Source organism: Cyprinodon tularosa, unplaced genomic scaffold (genome assembly GCF_016077235.1).
Source record: "Cyprinodon tularosa strain WSP-4 unplaced genomic scaffold, ASM1607723v1 ctg135, whole genome shotgun sequence".
Lineage (NCBI taxonomy): Eukaryota > Metazoa > Chordata > Actinopteri > Cyprinodontiformes > Cyprinodontidae > Cyprinodon > Cyprinodon tularosa.
Window position 1 is genome coordinate 442,604 of NW_024038168.1, and position 19,983 is coordinate 462,586.

Here is a 19,983-nt window from a genome sequence, read left to right on the forward strand (position 1 = left end):
AACCCAGCGCCAACCTCACCAGCATATCGTCCCACAAGGGGTCTGAGAATCTCATCTCGGTACCTAATGGCAGTCATGCCACCTCTGGCGAGCACATGGAGGGCTGTGCTGCCCTCCAAAGAAATGCCACCCCACATCATTACTGACCCACTGCCAAACCTGTCGGGTTGAAGGATGTTGCAGATAGCATGTCCTTCTACATAGTCACCAGACTGTCACGTCTGTCAAATGTGCTCACTGTGAACCTGCGTTCATCTGTGAAGAGCACAGGGCTCCAATGGTGAATTTTTCAAACCTGGTGTTCTCTGGAAAATGCCAAACGTCCTGCTGTGAGCACAACCCCATCTGTGGACATCAGGCCTTCACACCATGTGCAGACACTTGCACATTGGAGGTCATTTTGCAGGGCTCTGGCAGTGCTCCTCCTGTTCCACCTTGCACAAAAGCAGAGATAGCAGTCCTGCTGCTGAGTTGTTGCCCTCCAATGGCCTCCGCCATGTCTCCTGGTAGCGCCTCCAGCCTCTGGACGCCGAAAGACACAGCAAACCTTCCTGGCACGGCTCGCATTGATGTAGCACCCTGGATAAGCTGCACGACCTGAGCCACTTGGGTAAGTTGTAAAGTCCGTCTCATGCTACTATGAGTGGGAAAGCACCAACAACATTCAAACATGAGCAAAACATCAACCAGAAAGCAAAGGTACTCATAGATCCCCACCTGCAGAACCAGTCCTTTATTAGCTTGTGTTGTTATTTGCTAATAATTTCTACCTCTTGTCTGTTCCATTTGCACAACATCATGTGAAAGTTTGATTTGATTTAAGTTATTTCATGTTGTTTCTATTTTTTGAGCAGTGTGTAATATAACAGTAAATCTTAATTAAAATTAAATTTTAGACTGGGTTTGCTATTTGAGATAACATGTCTGCTTTTTGTTTTTTTTCTTTACTAAGCTTTATCTCTTAAGCACAGGATTGTAAACCATTTGATTTTAGATTACCTGTATTTACTGATCAATTAGATTTATAAGGATAAATAAAATAGTTTTTGTTCCTTTTCTCAAGTTTAAAGATAAACTCTTGTTAATAAAAAAGGAAAAAGCCAAAAATTGAATCCAACAAATTTCTATGGAAATTTTAAGTGAAGATTTCACGTTTAAATTACAATTGTTTAATACATTTTTTTAAATTACAATAATTACAAGGAATCAGGAATGATGGATAATCTTTCTATATATATATATATAGAAAGATTATCTATATATATATATAGAAAGATTATCCAGATTTCTTCATCATTCCATCAAAGAAAAAAAGATTTCCTTTCATTGCACCTTTTCCATTATTATATGTACAAATTTTGGGCTACTTTTTCTCTAACATACATTAAGGAGATTGGTAAATGTCTGGAATATTTATTTTAATTAAATATTGAAAGGTCTGTATAGTGTCTGATACAGAAAACATACCAATATGTTAATGTTTCAACATACCCCAAGGAATTAGACAAAATTGCTAATTTTCTCTCTCTTCATATATATATATATATATATATATATGTATGGGGCTGTCCCATGAGCATGAATTTTACATGAAATTCTGACGCACTCCTTTCTTTGAAACAAAAAAAGCCTTTCTGATGTCATACAGCTTAAAAAACCCCAAAGAGTGCGACTTCCTCATGTAGAACAGGCACTTTGCTTACAAGTTATGAACATTTATAAAAAAATCATCATCTTAATTTCCTAAACAGCAACAATTTTGTGTCCAGTTGTCAACAAAGTCAAGATATTTAGCATTGAGGCATTTTTTCACCTTTGTGTTTGTCTCCCCCTTGTGGTACAATCAAGATTATACAACCAACCTCTTTTTATAATCTGTGTGTTTAATTTATTCATTAAAAATGATTTATGTCATTACTGTTAAATTGCTAAAACCATTGACAATGCCATATGCCATAAGTAATTTCCCTCTGGGATTATTAAAGTATTTCTGATTCTGATATAGCAACACATAACACGCTTTCAAAGTTACCCAGATTTGTATTGTTTTCCCATTACAGATTTCCTTTTGTCACAGTTTAATATTTCAAATCATTAAAGGATTAAAATAAGAGAAAAAAAAATCTAATGATTTAATATATTAGGAGGGGAAAAAGTTATTTAAACTAACCGGACTATCTAAAAAAAACATCATGTAGGTAGCACAGTCATTAACAAAAGTCAAAATGAAGAGAGTTATAAATGGAGCTTGAGGACTTAATTGAACCAAACAGTGAGAGGAACGACCACACATGGAGAATTCACAGACAGTGGTGGACATTCACAGAAGAAAATGACTCTAAAACGAACATCTGAAGCATTGCGACAGTGATCTGAAGCACATATGCAAATTCAGAGCCAGGTGGTTTAACAAAGGGTGGCCTAGTTACATTGTAGGATTGAACCTGATTGAGATGATGTAGTGCAACATTTACAGGCCAATCATACCCAAAAAACCCAGAATGGGGATGACTTAAAACATATCTGTAAAGAACAGCAATTATAAAGGTTACTGGTTTCAGTGCTGCTGAGCTTCCAAGTGTCTGTGAGCTGCTCTTAGCGTCTCCTGCAGATCTTTGTAGCCGCTAAGCTTACAGGCCTCCTCCAGCTGAGCCCAGCGGTAGTCCTGGTGCTCGTTGGACAGAGTCACAGCCGTCTCTGGGTTTTTTAACTCGGCCAGCCAGTACAGCACCTCTTTGGGTCTGCCACGGACCTCGTAGCGCAGCTCCTGCACAAAGCCGTCTATAATCTGCAGCTGCTCCGGCCCCAACCCTGCCTCTTCCTTGGTCTCTCTTAAAGCTGTGGTCAGGTGGTCTTCACCCGGATCAACGTGACCTGAGAGTAAACATGTGATATGATATTTAAAAATGAAAACAAAAAAGTTATATTATTTTCCCAAATGAGGCTTTGTGTTTGTTGCAAACCTTTGGGTGGGGTCCAGTGGTGCTCCCCATAGGACGTCTGCAAGAGGAGATACTCGATGTTGCCTGGTGGGGGGTTGCAGCCGACAAGGCGACGGAAAACTATAAACCCACAAGCTCGCAGCGACATCATTCCTTGTGTTCTGGAAGGTTTATTTGCGGCACCTGAGTGGAAAATCAGCACCATAAAGACTGTTTAACCCAAGAGCTCTAAGAAGTAATCATTGGGCCTCATGCAACAACATTTTTGTGAATTTATATTCCTTTTCTCCTACTGCAGGTTTTTACAAACGCAACACATGAGATTCAACAAACTTTCTATACTTCAGTAAATGATTGTAAATAATAATAATAATGACCTTTATTGATTTCACATTGGAGAAATTTACCTCTGCATTTAACCCGTCCCCTTGGGCAGCAGTGGGCTGCCATCCTAGGGCGCCCGGGAAGCAGTGTGGGATTAAGGGTCTTGCTCAGAGACCCAGAGTGGCTGTCTGTGGGAGTGGGGCTCAAACTCAGAACCTCAGGATTCCAACCGTAACCACTAGGCCACTACTTCCCTAATAAAAGAATCCTTGTAAAACCTGATACAGGTCCCCTGTGCATAATGGTGCGTTCACACCAGAGGCGCTGGCCATGGCGAGTGTGGTCGATTCACTTAGAATTCCTATACAAACCGCACGCTGAAGGGCGGTGAAGCGGCCAGCGGTCAAATCCACGAGGTGATCGCTGAAAATGAAACGAGCTGAATTTTTCTATGAAACCGCAACCCAGCAGCCAATCAGGGACTAGTTGTTAGTGAAACTTTCACACTTAAAATGGAATACAGAGAAAATAATGCTAGAAAAGGTAGAAATAAGGAAAGCTCTAAGGAGGTTTTTAGGTGGCTTTAAAAAAAGCTGCTTTAATTTAGTCCTACCCGCTGTTGCATTCAATACCAGCACAGGGAGAACATCTGATGTTATGCAATAACTTTATATCAGGAACGAGCGCAGCACTTATGTCTGCTGGGAGGCAAATGTCGATAGCTATAATTAAAAATAATTCCATCTTAGAAACCAAATCAGCTCAAACGACTTGCTGATTTCAAGTAGCACTGAAAAAGTAGGCTAGATCATTTTTATTCAATTCAGAGCCTAAGGTAGGGAGAGTAGACCCTCTTGATCACCCAAAACAATCTTTAATATCTCTGAAACGACAGCAGCACATGTAATCTTTTTTTTATTTACTTATTTTCCCCCATTTTTACAAATGAATGTACAGAAGCAATAACCATTCAGTCTATTTGCTGAGCATTTTTCACATCAGTGGGTTTCAGCTTAACGCAGCTGAAGCTCCTCCTTTTTGATGATGCGTTTCAGGGTGTAAACACTGAGGATCCGAAATGCGGAGCGGGGCTCCCAGAAATCACCGCCTCCCCTGCATTCGGTCTGAACGCATCATAAGTGAGCGCCTGTTCTCGAGATATTTAAATATGCATAATTACCACCCGGATTATTCCATATAAGGGTACGGCTTCCCACGCCCAGAAGAAAAACATTAAAAGTTCTCAGATCGAGGTCTGCTGACTGAGAGCTGAACAGCAGAATTAAGGACCTGTAAAAAAGCCAAGCAGTGGAAATAAATAAATGAAAAGAGCTTTAAATGCTGTGGTTGTGCTGCTACAGAAGTAAAAATAAGATAAAAGAATAAAGATAATTTAAGAAGAAAAAGAAAACTGTAAATAAAAACTACTGATGAAGGCAGGAGGTGCAGCATATGATGGAAATGCTAAATGTGAGTTCAATATCAACCAACACAACAATGTTCTGCTAAATCTGCTACAGTACATCTTCAGACCACGTCTGACATCTCTTCCACAGAACTCTAATTTGACGAAGTCAGACAGACCAAAAGCCAAATATTCAGCATTTAGTGTAATAACAAAGCCAAGGAGCTGCAAAGGAGTGAAATAAATAAAAGTCTCACAGTTAGAGGAGTTTTGCTGACTTTCTGTCCCAAATGTAATTCCAAAAGTGCTTTAATCTCTAACTATGTCCTTTGATGAAATAAAAACAGATTGAACCAGTGTCCCCTGGATGCCGACATACAGCAGCTGCAAGTGGACCGACACTTCTGTCATCAGGGAATGAAAATGTAATATATAATTGCAGAGTTGCATAATATATAATAATATAGCCCTAAAATTTGACAATTGCTTCTAAGTCACAACAAATGTAGTCATTTAGGGAAAAACTAGGTTTGGATAGCAGCTGACTGATTGCGCAAGACTCATATGCAAGTCTTGAGCACTCGAAAGATTTGTTAGTATGATAGAATATTAGAAATAGGGGAAAAAAGGTGAAGATATGTTCTCCGAAATCCCTTAAATGAACGATTTAAGAACAAATTTGTTTGCACTAAGGGTTCTTGCTTTCTGTTGACTTTAGCATACTGAGCTGGTTCTTAGTCCAAATTCATCAAAAAATAAAGACTTCTTTTGTTGTTTCGACAACAAATGTTTAAGTTATCGAAGTATCGGTACAATAGGTTAACGATTCTACCAAGAAGCTGAAAGCTCCAGTAGTGGAAGATCAGTCGTGTGCAGGATACTCTAAATGCATATTATGTTGCACACTAACAGACCCAGATAATCTTTAGGTGGAAGGTTAAGTATACGTGGCTTTATATTTTTCATTCTTCTTTTTACAAATATAAATCTGATGTATGTATTATTTTCATTGTAATCTATTTAGTTCATCTGAATTATAGCAGAGCAGAACAACCATAATAACTGCAATTACAGTTGTACGTCTGTAGGGGTCCCTATTTTCCTGTTTATCACATCGAGAGTAAAGTTTCTTTAAATCCTTTATAAAAATAAAAAAACAGCCAAAGTCTAACTTGGCTATTCATATAAATGTTTTGATCTAAACTATTTTACCAATGCTGGGTTTTTAGGTCTTTGTCCTGCAGCCTGGAGGCTAACCACCCGCACCAGTGTCCCCACAACATCCTCTTGATGTTGTGTTACTGTTATGCAGAGATGGCAAAAGTACTCACTTTCCGTACTTGAGTAAAAGTACAGATACTTGTGTTAAAAAATACTCTGGTAAAAGTGGAAGTACTGATTAAACTTCTTTACTCAAGTAAAAGTAACAAAGTACAGGCTTGTAAATTTAGTTAAACTATAAAAGTAAAAGTAGAAACCACTTTTTTCATGCCGTTGCCTACATTTTAAATGGATGTCTGCCAATAGGACTAGATCTTCGTTGTGTTCATTTTCAATCATCTCGTCGTCCATGCTACTATGCTAACGCCACCGCCACCAAGCTGCAATGATTTGCCGCCAATGAATACCACCGAATCTGTCGATTCCTCTTGTAGTGGTGCGTCAAATGCAACGTAGATTCCCATCCAATTAGATTGAATTTGGTATTGATGACGTGAAAAATAATAACTGTAACTCCATTGAAATGATTCAAAACTAAAGTAACGAGCCAATTTTTTAAAATGTAAGGAGTAGAAAGTACAGATATTTGTGTAAAAATGTAAGGAGTAGAAGTAAAAAGTCGCCATAAAAATAAGTAGTAAAGTAAAGTAAAAATATCAGAAAAATCTACTTGAGTACTTGTACTAGTATTTGTACTTCATTACTTCCCATCTCTGCTGTTATGTGAAGTATTTAGATTATTTTAAATAAAAAAATAAAAAAGCACCAAAACTTGAATAACAGTTCACTGTTTTATATTCTGTTTTTATTAGTTCTAGTGAGGGGGATTCTCAAAGTCATCAGTAGCATGGCGAAGACAATTAAACAAAAGGGGAGGACACAGTTAAAGGTGGTTTCTTTCAGTATAAATGGCATAAATGATTCAATTAAAGAGATGGAGAGTTTTATCTAAACTCAGGAAAGAAAGTTAAAGTAGCGATGCTAGAGGAATCACACCTAGATGATCCTGATCATGCCAAACTGAACAAATTGGGGTTTAAATCTATTTTTGTTTGCACGGCTCCGGGAAGCAAAGAGGGGTTCGAGCTCATTGTACTATGAACATGTTGCAGAACATAAAGACAGGGAGGGTGGTTATATTTTAATTATAGGAATAATAGACTGCATCCTGATAAGTTTCATTAATGCCTATGCCCCACCCGGTAGCGACTGGTCATTTTACAAGAAAGTAACCGAATTAGCAGCAACAAAAAGTCAGGAAGTAATTATCTTTGTTGCAGACTTTAATATTAGGTTAAATCCAAATCTGAACTCATCTAATGGGAAAACTAACTCAAAATATATCAGTAAAAGAATAAAAAATATGATGAACAAACTGGGATTAGTGGACCAGTCGTGACTACACACATTATTATTCTTTTTACACTATATACTCACAAACTGATTATTTCTTGATGTTTAAAAAAGATGTGCATAGATTAGAAAGTTGGGAAACTGGCTGTAGTCCAATGTCAGACCACAGCCCAATCTATATCTCCTTTCAACTGGCTGAAAGAAGCAGATCCACATTCTGGAGACTGAATACAAAGTTATTAAAGAGAAAAAAACAATGAAGAATATGAAAACTGAACTCAAACTATACTTGGATGAGAATGACAATAAAGAGGTGGGTCCAACATGCTCTAAAGGCGGTAGTCAGGGGAAAAATAATAGCCGCTTCCTCCAAAGTAAAGAACATTAGACAGCACAAACAAACTCTTTTAGAAACTTCAGAAAGACCATTCCAAAACCCTCAAGAGGGCAACAAGAACTTAAATTGAGACAGTGAAAAAAGGAACTAAATAATTTAAGCATGCAAGAAATGTAAAATAAACTTCTCTTTACTAAACAGAGATGCTATGAAGCAGGGGGGGGAGTCTCTTAAGCTCCTCCTAAATTACAGAAACCACAAGTGGATAGGACTATTCACAAAATACAGAATATACATACAAATAAGGTTGAAACAAACCTAGAAAAGATCCATAAATGCTTTGAAGATATTTTTTCAAAGCCTATATTCCCAACCCAAATGGAATAATGAACAAACAGATTCCTTTCCCAACTCTCTCTCTCTGTTCAATATTACAGGCGAGCAAAACGAACAATTAATATCAGAGACCATTGAAGCAGAACTAAGGTCAGTGATTAGAAAGTTGAAAGGTGGGAAATCTTCAGGAACGGATGGGTTTACCTCTGAGGGGTTAAGAGAAATGCAAGATCAGTTAGTCCCTGTGTTACTGAGAGTTTTCCACAATCTACTGGAAAAGAAAATAATCCCTCCCTCATGGAGAGACAGTTATTTCACTAATCTCTAAGGAGGGAGAGGATAAGTTGGAAACTACTGCCCAATACATGTGCAAAATATTGATTATAATTTATTTACTGCCACAATCGCACAGAGAGTGGAAAACATCTTGCCAGTGATAATCCATAAGGACCAAACAGGCTTCATCAGACAGAGACAGACACAGGATAACATCAGAAAAACCTTGCATATTTTAATCTAAATCATGTAGTTCAACAAAAAATAGTCTCTTGTACTGAGTCTGGATGCAGAGAAGGCTTTTGACTCAGTCAGATGGTCTTTTCTTTACAAAGTATTGTCCAGGTTCCCAGACCATAATAGATGTCATTGCAGTTCTAAACAATAAACCATCAGCTAGGATAAAAATTAACGGAGACCTATGTGATACATATGTGACCCTTGTCAACTACTGTATATCCTTCCATTAGCTCTCCACTGTGCATATATATATTGTTTTATATCTAAGGGAAACATATTCCAGGACATTACAGCTTTTTTCTTTTTTATACTTTTGTACTATATACACTCTTTTTATATTGTCTGTCATATTTTTTTTTATCTTTAATGACATCTTGCTTGAACTCTTTGTACTCTATATAAGCTACTGGAACCAGAATTTCTCTGAAGGAGTATTCCCAATGGATAAATAAAGTTGAGTCTAAGTCTAACTCTATATATGTGACAATTGGGGAACAGCCAAACCAGGACTTTTTTAATGTGTTCTTGTCTCTGTTGAAGTCAGGTTCATGCAAGAAACTAGTTTCCATAATGTACAATGGTATTCTATCCTCTAAACAAGGTGGCGCAAATTAAATAAGAAACAAGCGAGTAAAAGAAGGAAATGTATCTTACTCAACTGAAGACTGGGAACCGATAAATAAATCACACTGGATGACCAATACATGGAGACAGTTCTGTTGGAATAACACTGATATTTTCTACCTCCAGCTCAAAAAAACATTGGGCAGCGAAGACACACACAAAACTACTGTTAATGCTTCTGGCAGCCTGCAAAAAGACAATCCCTAGAAAACGGTTAAGCCTGAAGCTCCTACAGTTGAGGAGACGGTCAATATTTTACAGGACATTTACATTCTGGAGACGTTATGTTTTTCTGTTCAAGGTTGAAAGGAATTATTTTTCAGGATCTGGTCTAAATGGACAAACTATGTCAAATCAGTAATCCCTGTGGAATAAATATGTCTATCACATGTAAACACTGTTGTGCTGTGCATTGTTTCCCAGTTCAGGACGATGGCAAAATTATGTTCTTGGTTGTGCTTCTCCTCTAACATAAGAAAATTCAGACTGGACCCCCCCCCCTTCACCCTTTTGTAACGGATGTACGGTTATTATACAAACAAATTTCCATTGTTGTGGAAGATGGGTTGTACAGAGCAACTGAGACCTGCCTTTCCAAATAAAAGATAAAATAAAAAAAATAAAAAAACAAGAAACTTGTATAATATATTAATATCTCATCTTTCTCAAAACGGCCCACGTTTTACAAGGTTGCAGGTGTAAAATTAATAATAAAAAAAATAAATAAATAAAAAACACACTAGGGCATGGCGATGTGCTCTTAAAATCTTATCTTCATAAACTACAGCAGGGGTGCTCAAGTCCAGTCCTCAAGAGCTACCATCCTGTAACTTTTAGATGCATCTCTTCTCAAGCACACCTTCACCTAAAGCCCCAATTCCTCATTTAGCTCAGCAGAGGTGTGGCAACGAGCCACTCATTTGATTCAGGTGTGTTAAAAATGGATTGCATCAAATAGCTGCAGAATAGTAGCTCTGGAGGACTGGACTTGAGCACCCCTGCACTACAGGTGGAGTGGCAGCCTAGTGGTTAGTGCAGCCATCCCCAAAGTCTGTCCTCGAGGGCCGCTGTTCTGCAGGTTTTAGAGGTTTCCCTGCTCCTGCGCACCTGATTTACATCGATTGTTGATTTAGAAGTTTTTGCTGATATGCAATCCACAGAATCAGCTGTGCTTAAGCAGACAAACCTCTAAAACCTGCAGGACAGCGGCCCTTGAGGACGGACTTTGGGGATGCCTCGGTTAGGGGATAGAGCTTGGAATTCGAGGTTGTGAGTTTGAAACCCAATCCCAAAGACTGCCACTCTGGGTCTCTAAGCAAAGACCCCTAACCCCCCATTGCTTCCACGGTGCCCCATGGTGGCAGCCCACTGCTCCCTAAGGTAATGGGTTAAATGCAGAGGTAAATTTCTCCAATGTGAGATCAATACAGTTCAATTACTCTGTGGTATTATCCGTATAACGATATACAAGTGAAAAAAAAAACTTCATGTACACTTTTTCTTAGGTATCTGTGTGACTGTGACTGCTTCACACAGCAATCATAGCCCCACAATAACAAATAATACGTGTGGATATTATTGAAATGGCCTTCTAATTACTTAAAGAAGTATGCTTTATATCACTAGACGTTTCTTAGTAGCGACATTTAATCATATTCTTAACATTTGTCAATGCCCAAAGGGAAGTAAGAACAATTGGAAAAATGGTACAAATATAAATTCTTAAATATAAATTCAAACAGTTTTTTGAGTTTTTACTCATCATTGATTTTATGGTCTAGATCAGGCATCCCCAAACTTGGTCCTCAAGGCCCCCAGTCCTGCAGGTTTTAGAGGTTTCTCTGCTACAGCACAGCTGGTTATAATGATTGCAGTAGACCAAAAGCCTGTTAATCAGCTTTCAATTAAAATCAGCTGTGCTAGAGCAAGGGAACCTCTAAAACCTGCAGGACAGGGGGCCTTGAGGACCGAGTTTGGGGATGCCTGGTCTAGATCAAGAGTCTTCAACGTTTTCCAGGTCAAGGACCCCCAAACTGATGGTGAGATGGAGCGGGGGACTCGCTCGTGGATGGGACAGGTGTTGTGAATGAAACGGTCCCCAGCTTGAAAGAGCTTGTGTGTGTCGCTGAAAGACATCTTCTGCCTCCATTTATCTGTTTACTGCAGTATGTTAAACTCATGTTAATGTGTATTTAGAGACATTTCAATTAGTGGAAAAAATTGCAGGGGGGAATATTAAAAAAAAGTCTAAAAAAACCAAAACTTTCGCGACCCCCATGCAGTACCTCTGTGGTACCCCTAGGGGTCGTGGACCCCTTGTTGAAGACCTCCAGTTTACGATTAAATCAAAATTCTTATTATGACTAGAAACGTATCGCAATACCAGACATAATAAATGCCCACCCCTTCCACACACACATCCATAAATCAATAAAACGGATCTCTTGTCATATTTCTCAGATTTCCCTTGAACTATTTAAATCAGTTATCTTGAGGTATTCCTGCACATTCACTCTGCCTTTGGGTCAAACTGTTATGATAACCAGCTGAGTTAATCTGATTCTCCATAAAACACATTTTCTTTACATATTTAATGAAGCCACAACTCAAATACAGCAAATTCATAATAAACCCGACGTAACGTTGACCTTACGAGGTTATATTCGTTTATATTCTATTATTTTAACGTTAGTTTTCGCATAGATACAGAAGCTAATCTTTGCGGGCGTTAGCTACTGTAGCTAAATTAATGTATATAAATCGAGTCGGTTCTATCCAGTGTGCCAGTGTCTTGCTATCTTTTTACGTTTGGTGTAATAATCTAACAAGATGAAAAAGGAAACAACTCACGGTTTAGTTTTTCAGGTGTTATTTCCACTGAGCGCAGGAAGCGCTTCGGTACGTCTGATAAATTCGTCCGGCTGGACTTGAGGAAGGACGATTATTTGGTTCCGCTAAGTGACAGCTCAGGTTTCTCAGTCAATGGTCTCCATTGCACATGTGGTTCTTCTTCTTCTTCTTATGAGAGTTTATGGCGGTTGGCAGACTTGTGAATTGTGCATTACCGCCACCAACTGATATGGAGTAAAGCAAGAAAACAGGAAACGATTCACCCCCCCCCCCCCCAAAAAAAAAAAAAAAAAAAAAAAAAAAAAACCTGTGTAACTTAAACCAACATAATACTAAATCACATTTGCCCATATAATTTTAATTTACTCTAGGTCATCATAATTCTGCCAGTTTCTGATGGTCCCATCGGTCCTCCCATCATGCTTCCAACCATCTCTCAGTTCAAATCTTTAATGTCCAGATATTTTTCTGCAGCCTTCACTATTATTTTGATTTTTTCAGTTTTTTTTTGTTGTCTGTGCAGTACAATTAATCACTTCTACCATGAAAAGAACAAAATTTGTCTTTTTAACAATTAGTGAGTCTTCATCAATTTTTGGAGATTTCTCTAGAGGTTTGGAATTTGCTGTGTGTTGAACTGTAGGTTTGGGTTTTTCTGACTGAGATGGGATCCTTTTTGCAGCTTCAGCGTAGGTTATTCCGAGCTCAAATTTCATTTTTTAAATTTCCTCAGACCTTTTGCTTGCTTCACAGCCGCGATAAGCAGCAGTATGTTCTCCACCACAATTACAGCATTTTATTTTAGCTTCTTTTCCACATTTTCCGTACTCATGTTCTCCTGCACACCTTCCACACCTCTGTTTCCCTTTACAAACTGCTGCAATGTGACCGAATTTTTGGCATTTGAAACATCTCAATGGTGGAGGATTGTAGATTTTGACATTATAGCTTATGTAACCGATGAATACTTTGCTTGGTAATTGCTCTTCTTCGAATTTAATTAACACCGATAAACTGTCAGATCTTTCTCCGTTTCTTGTTGTTTTTAACCGTTTTACTTCTTTTACTTTTGCACCGCTTATGTTTTCCAGAATCTCTTTTTCAGAAATTTTTAGAGGAACTCCTCCAATGACTCCCCTGCTGATCTTTTTGTTCTCCATTAGGCTGCACTGAACTCTTATCCCGTCAATTTTGTTGATACGTATTGCTTTGCCTTGCTGGGCGCTGTCTCTGCAGTTAATTAGCAGGTCTCCACTGTACAGAATTCTGGCACCTCTGACTTCTCCGACAAGTTTATTGATGGTTTTTGTTAAGTGAACCGGATTCCAATTTGTAAAAGAGTCTGCCTGATTAACGACTTTGAATATGACTTTGAATTCATTTTGTTGTGCTGTGGAATGTATGGATTGATCATCACTGGATTGTTCTGAACTAGATTCCCCTTTAACTGATCTCTGTTTTTTCCGCTTTTTCTCATTTTTTGATGTTGCTATCTTCCAACCTTCATTGTCACTATTTCCTTCTTCCATCCCACAAGAATCGCTTCCTGTTTCCTCACTACTCACGGCCCAGGACATCTCTCCACAAGCAGCTTCAAAACACGCGCCATGCACCACCGGCCTGGTTCCGTGGTTGTCTACTGTTCACTCTTCCTGCACATGTGGTTTCTGTAGGATATGCGGTGAAATACCAAATCTGATCCCCCCGTCTGTTATCTGTTAATCATTACTAACTTACAATAAATAAATAAATAAGAAACCACCTCACTACGCTAAAAAACAACATAGTTTAAGAAAAAAAAAAAACAAAAAACAACCAAACAAAACAAAACCAAAAATATAGAACAAAACAGAAAATACAAAAAATAAAAAATAAAAAATAAATAACATAACTGGTTGACTCATTGAGCAAACAGGGTATGTGTCCTAAAGGCTGACGCCCATTTTTGGACCAGTCTGAGTCTGTCATAATGTATTAAAATGTATTTATCATTAATTATTAATTTACATTGAACAATTGAACAATTTACCAAATTGTAATCCAATCAGAGGACTTAAAAATATCCCCCCCCCCAAAAAAAAAAAGATTAAATAATGAGAGATTAAATAGTTTTTAGATTATAACAAATCAGACACAATATGGTGAGTTACACAGTACGTTGGATGTCTCTCCATAACATTTCTTTTCAGTCCAGTTCGTGTAATTATGTTGTGCCAATTCACAACACATGCCAACTTGAGTCCCTTTACAAAGATAAGTCAATCAGATCATCAGTCAGGCCAGTAAAGAAAAATCTGAGGAAAACCAGCTGATTGCATTTAGTCAATGCCTTTGCAGAACACGCTCCTCCTGGATGAGTTTGTAGCAACACTGTATATTCACTTAGATTGTGTTGCTGAATCTACATCCCTTATGCATGCAGTGACAGTAGAGAGGAAAAATCTCCTTTTTAACAGGGAGGAACCTCAATCAGAAGCAGGCTCTTCTGCTGAGGCCGACTGAGGTAAGGACACAAAAGCAGACATACTAAAGGAATATTTCTAACATACTAATACTTTATATGTTCGAAAAGGTAATATGTGATTGATTGATTGATTAACTTTACTGATCTCGCAGTGGAGAAATGTACTCGTTACATCAGCTTAAATAGTCCAGAAAAAGAAGAAGAAGGTGCCAAAGGAAGAAAAAGCAGCATGGGATATGTACAGCATATACAGTGTCCATACATAACTAAAATCTTCTTTATATATATATATATATATATATATATATATATATATATATATATATATATATATAGCATTATTGCACAGGGTATTTACATGGGTATTAAAATTGATGGATATCTATTTAAATTAGTGCTGTCAAAATTATCGCGTTATTATCGCGTTAACGCGAGGCCATTTTAATGGCGATAATTTTTTTAACGTGAGATTAACGCTATGTGGTTTTATGGTACAATTTTCCAAGTACATCCCGCTGCAGCCTGCGGGAAGGCAGGGCTATTTTCCCCCAGTCTATGCATTTTCCATAGGATTCGAGAGCGGAGCTCCTCAAGGAAAAAAGACGCTCATACACTGGGTGACGCTAGTGCCTTTTCTTTAAGCCCCACCACCAACAAACAAATTGAGTGTCTGGTAACTAGTAGCAACCTGAAATACGCTGAGAAAACAGATTACTGAGTTGAAATGGAATCTGCTACGGCACTCTTGCTGTCTGTGTACGCCACAGGTCAGTATCGTGTGTGTGTGTGTGTGTGTGTGTGTGTGTGTGTGTGGGTGGGTGTGTGTTTGTGTGTGTGTTCTCATTTTTGTTAAGAGGCTGAAAAGTAACTTTCTAGAGCATAGACTACCTCCATCTAGTGATGTCGGTCTATTGATTTTGATGTATTGATTGAAAATTGTTCATTATTACCTTGGTTAATTGACATCTAATGTTAACTCTACTACATTTTATAGCAGTAGAGCAAAATGCTTGTCTTTGTTCAAAAGACTGTATTAACTGTAAAGACTGTCTTTTACATCAGCCTGTTTTCAGGGCCTTTTTTTGGCTACATATTTGTTATTTTTTGCTACATGCCTCCCCATCTTCTTGCCATATGTTTCTATGGCATAAATCAGTGTCTGTGACCTGTTTTCATTTAAAAAAAGAACATTGGCACAAACCTAGCCTGTATGTATTTTTTGTATATCATCGAGAGTATTTAAATGATTTTCAATCAGAAAAAAAATGTGTGATTAAAATGCGATTAATCGCGAGTTAACTTAGGCATTGATGCGATTAATCGAGATTAAAAAGATTTAATCGATTGACAGCACTAATTTAAATATAACTATTGCACTGGGTGTCAAACATAAAAAACAGGTTATTGCACAGGGTGTTAAATAGTAATTGCACATTATACATTGCACAAGTTATTGCCGTTATAGTGATGCATTGTAGAGTCTGGTGGCAGCAGGGATGAATGACCTGCGGTAGCGCTCCTTTTTACAAGCAGGGCGTATAAGTCTTTCACTAAAGGAGCTTCTCAGCTCCTTGACACTCTGGTGCAGGGGGTGGAAGGTGTTGTCCATGATGGATGTAAACTTGGACAGCACCGTCCTCTCAGCCATTTCCTCCACTGAGTCCAGAGCGCAGATGGTTGCTTTTTTAAGTCTTTATGGGTAACTCATGAAGCCCTTAACAATGATCTCTAATGGATATAATGGTAGCTCCACAGGTGACTCTGTCTAGGAAAGAAGCAGTTGAGCCAGTTTTCTTGTCAAAAAGAATGAAAAAGAGCACATGCCATCAGCCACAGTAAAACTGTGTAAAACATAGCTAATCATGGTTCCCCCCACCCTCTACTGTCTGACAAATAAGGCTGCCAGAGAGTAAGATTTTCAGCAAATAACAATAAGTGATCATATTAATGATCTGTTTAACCCCTTAGTTAAAACCTATGGCAAGGAACATGGTGGATTTTGGAAAAGTAGACAAAACCTACAGTCTTTACATGTTTTGACTGATTAACATTTCATTACAGTATTTTATCCCATTTTAAGTCTTTATGGGTATTCCACGAAGCCCTTAACAATTAACTCTAATGGATGTAAAACAAAGGGCCCAGTCTATTAAAAAAAAGCATTTCTACACAATCAAATAGACTCTGTGCGGAAGGCGTAGTGGTAAGACCCTCAGATGTCATCAGAATTAATAGAGTGTGCTTCATGTCTGTAACTGCTTAGATAAGAAACAGACCCAGAGGAGGCTGGACCAACTGAAGACAGCCTGTGCAAGAAGATAATAGAAACAAGTCTTCCTTTTAACCCTGAGCTGACAGCAGCGCAGTTGTTCATTTTGACGAAGAAGTCACAGCCGCTGGGTTTCAAGGTAAAGTTAGAATGAGATATAAACCTGTCTTTGTCATTCTTCATTTATATATATTTATATATTTATAAATGGGAAACTTGCTTACTGTCTAGGTGTTAAAATATTCCTGAATCTGTATCTTAATAATCATGGTTTATGGCTGATGGAAATTCGAAACATATAATTTAGTTCAAATAATTTGGACATTACACAGCGCCAATAAGAAAAGTGTTTTTTAAAAAGAAAAGTAGGCCTTTTGAAAAGCATGTCCTTTATTGCAGTTTATGTACTCCGTGCTTGGTAAGGGCCTTTTTTTCATGACAGCAGCATGGACAAACTAAGGAAATCTATCTATAATCTCACTCTGGGACATCCATCTCAGAACTATATTGGCAAAACAGGACACACACACACAAAAAAAAATCAAACAAAAGTTGTGAAACTTAGCATGTTTTTAAAATAAATAGATACCATTCTTTGTGTTGTAGGTCTTATATAAATTTCCCTTTTATTAAAATGAGCTGACTTTTTGATGATATTCTTATCTAGTGCATATCAATAGCCATGCAGTTTGACAAATACTAATATGCTGCTGAAAATGACATTTGCATCCAAATATTTCTAATACATGCTTCCTTCTGGGAAGATTGCACATTTAGATGATGTAGTAGCACTTTGTCTTTGGATACAATGGATCATAATGTATGTAGGTTATTTATATGACTCCCAGTATAATTGATTTATCTCAGTTTTTCATCAGGTCCTGTTTTTGACAGCTTTTTCTTGCCATTTCTGACAGACTAGCAACTTGATGTTTCCCAAGTGATGATGGGGCAGATATTAGGGATTCATGGTATTAAAGCCTTGAGTCAGGAGCTGATTGGTGCCAGGACATGTTCTTGCGCCAACGTCCTGGATTATTTATGGACTTAATTGAAGCTAACAGCAGAGATTGGAGATGCAAACACAAAAAATCCGGTGACAAATAAAAAAAAAAAGACATTCTTCAAGTTGTTGAGGATCTTGTAAAAGTTTTGAAAACTAAAACACATTAGAGAAACTTGTTTTGCATGCCATTGAAAATTGTAATATTCGGTGCTTGCTCTTGAAACAGGCTGAAACTGTGAGCCATGGAGGAGAAACAGCAGCCATCTGGAGGACTTCACTTCGTCGGCAAGAAAGATGAACTGATTAAAGCAAAGCGGTCTTTCAGGACTCTAGAGGGTCGAGATATACTGATTATCTACCACCAGGGAGTCTTCTATGCTATTGACTGTTACTGTTATCGTGAGTAGGATTTCATTCAACTTTATTTAAAAAATGATCATCTGAAAAAAAGCTTTTACAAACCATCAACATTACCTGATCAGTAAAAATGGTCAGAAACCCTGCTATGCAGCATTTACTAAATCTTTCAGAGAAATTGCAGATGTCCATATAAAGAAAAATTAGCAAACTGATTTCTATATTATTTAAAGACAATACAGAAACTTTGCATTTTTTCTGCAAAAAGATTAGAAGATCATATATTTCAATAACCTGTTGGTCACAACAATCTTAATAATAATATAAGCTCATTTTCTGAAAATCTCTTTCTAAATTAGTAAATATACAGAAAATACGCCCTAATTAATATGTAAAATGTAAAAAACAATTTATTTTAATGTTAGCTCATTTCAACCAGTTCAACAAGGGTTTTGGAAGTTTTGATTCTCTCTTAGAATGGGGACACTGGATATTTTTGGTATAACACAATTATTTGCAAACATGCAAAGATATGCTGTCAACCAGTTTGTTTATCCAGCAATAAAAAAAAAAACTGTATTTTTTTATGCAGATGCTGGAGGAACGCTGCTGAACGGGGACATTGAGGTGAGGTTCTATTTGACCCTATTTAACTTGATGTCAGAGGAATGTATTATGCCACTGAGGTCAGGTGGGAGGCCTGAACTTGATGTGTTTATTATCACCCTGCACTTGCTCTCACCTGTGAATCCATCTGTGCTAAATCATCTACAAGGAACTGCCAGGCGTAGCCTCAGACAGTTTCTGTAATTACAATGTCAAATTTGCATCGCATTAATACATAACCACCTGCTTTGTTTCCAAACAAACACATTTTACACACAGGACATCAACGGCAAGTTGTGCATAATCTGTCCAAAGCACAAGTACAAGATCACTTTGGCTGAGGGGGAGGGCTTGTACAGGGCCAGAAACCCCAAGGAAAACCCTCCTGTGCTCAGGTGGTACTCCAAGGGTGTGAAGCAGAGGGTCCACACAGTCACAGAGACCAACGGTGAAGTCTTTGTCAAGCTCACCACCATCCCAAACTGGATCGAATCAGACTACTACCAAGGAGAAAAGGGCAAGGTGGAGAGAGACAAGGCTGAAGCATCTGAGGGGGATATGCCTGTAATGAGAGAGGAGGACGAGTGAAGATGCCTTTTTTCCTCTGATCTCAGAATGAACTGACTATTGTAAAGAGGATGTTAATTAACATCAATCCAGACATGACCTACCTTAATTGGTGCACAAGCATATAGGAATTTAAATTCTATTTCATAAATAATCATGCTAGTATAACTGTGTGGCCATGTGTTTCCTTACTCACTCCTATCTCTTCCTCATGAAATATGCATACAGACACTGAGCTGCTGTGATAAAAAGCTGTATAATGATCAATACATTCCTGAAGTGGGGAATGACATAGATTAAAAAATAAAAAGATCAAGAAAAAAAAGTGGTAAATTGTTAATGATGTAGGTAAGCTTCCTTTAGATAACAAAGAAACTGTAAATCTTAGCATTATGTCGTTCTACCCTATTGGTCTGAAACATTTTTAGCCCCTATGAATTTGTTTTTTCTTTACACCCTGTGTTAAACTTGTTTTATTGGATTTTTATGTGATTGTAAATACTGTTGATCTGACGAGATTGGTCCAATTCAAGGTCATCAATCACCAGGATCACCAATCAGGTTGCAGTTGCACTAAACTCTATCTGTTTTTTTCAGAAATGGGGAATTGAACGGTGCTGCATTGTTTATTTATTTATTTATTTTTTTTTTTTTTTATTGTGAGGTCTTCACGAAACAGCTTGGTTTATACTGAGACTATATTTCACCAGGAGGTCTCAAACTTTTTAGGCCAAACGCTTTTTCAAAAGGAAACTTTCCCACCCCCCCTTACAATCCCCACGTCGATTAATAGCTAAGGAAAAACA

At 37.9% G+C, this 19,983-nt stretch overlaps 2 protein-coding genes across 2 annotated transcripts; one reads left to right on the forward strand and one right to left on the reverse strand.

The window, feature by feature from the left end:
* Positions 1 to 2,020: 2,020 nt before the first annotated feature.
* On the reverse strand, positions 2,021 to 12,051 carry nudt2 (nudix (nucleoside diphosphate linked moiety X)-type motif 2). Its single transcript, XM_038277843.1, has 3 exons — positions 11,909 to 12,051; positions 2,964 to 3,125; positions 2,021 to 2,874 (listed from the first exon to the last, which is right to left on the reverse strand). The coding sequence occupies exons 2-3, from the start codon at positions 3,091 to 3,093 to the stop codon at positions 2,558 to 2,560; spliced, it is 447 nt and encodes a 148-aa protein (XP_038133771.1). The 5' UTR covers positions 3,094 to 3,125; positions 11,909 to 12,051; the 3' UTR covers positions 2,021 to 2,557.
* A 4,584-nt stretch (positions 12,052 to 16,635) lies between these two features.
* On the forward strand, positions 16,636 to 19,487 carry rfesd (Rieske (Fe-S) domain containing). Its single transcript, XM_038277894.1, has 4 exons — positions 16,636 to 16,780; positions 17,874 to 18,046; positions 18,597 to 18,631; positions 18,890 to 19,487. Exons 2-4 carry the CDS (start codon positions 17,890 to 17,892, stop codon positions 19,196 to 19,198), a joined length of 501 nt encoding a protein of 166 aa, XP_038133822.1. The 5' UTR covers positions 16,636 to 16,780; positions 17,874 to 17,889; the 3' UTR covers positions 19,199 to 19,487.
* Positions 19,488 to 19,983: the final 496 nt, after the last annotated feature.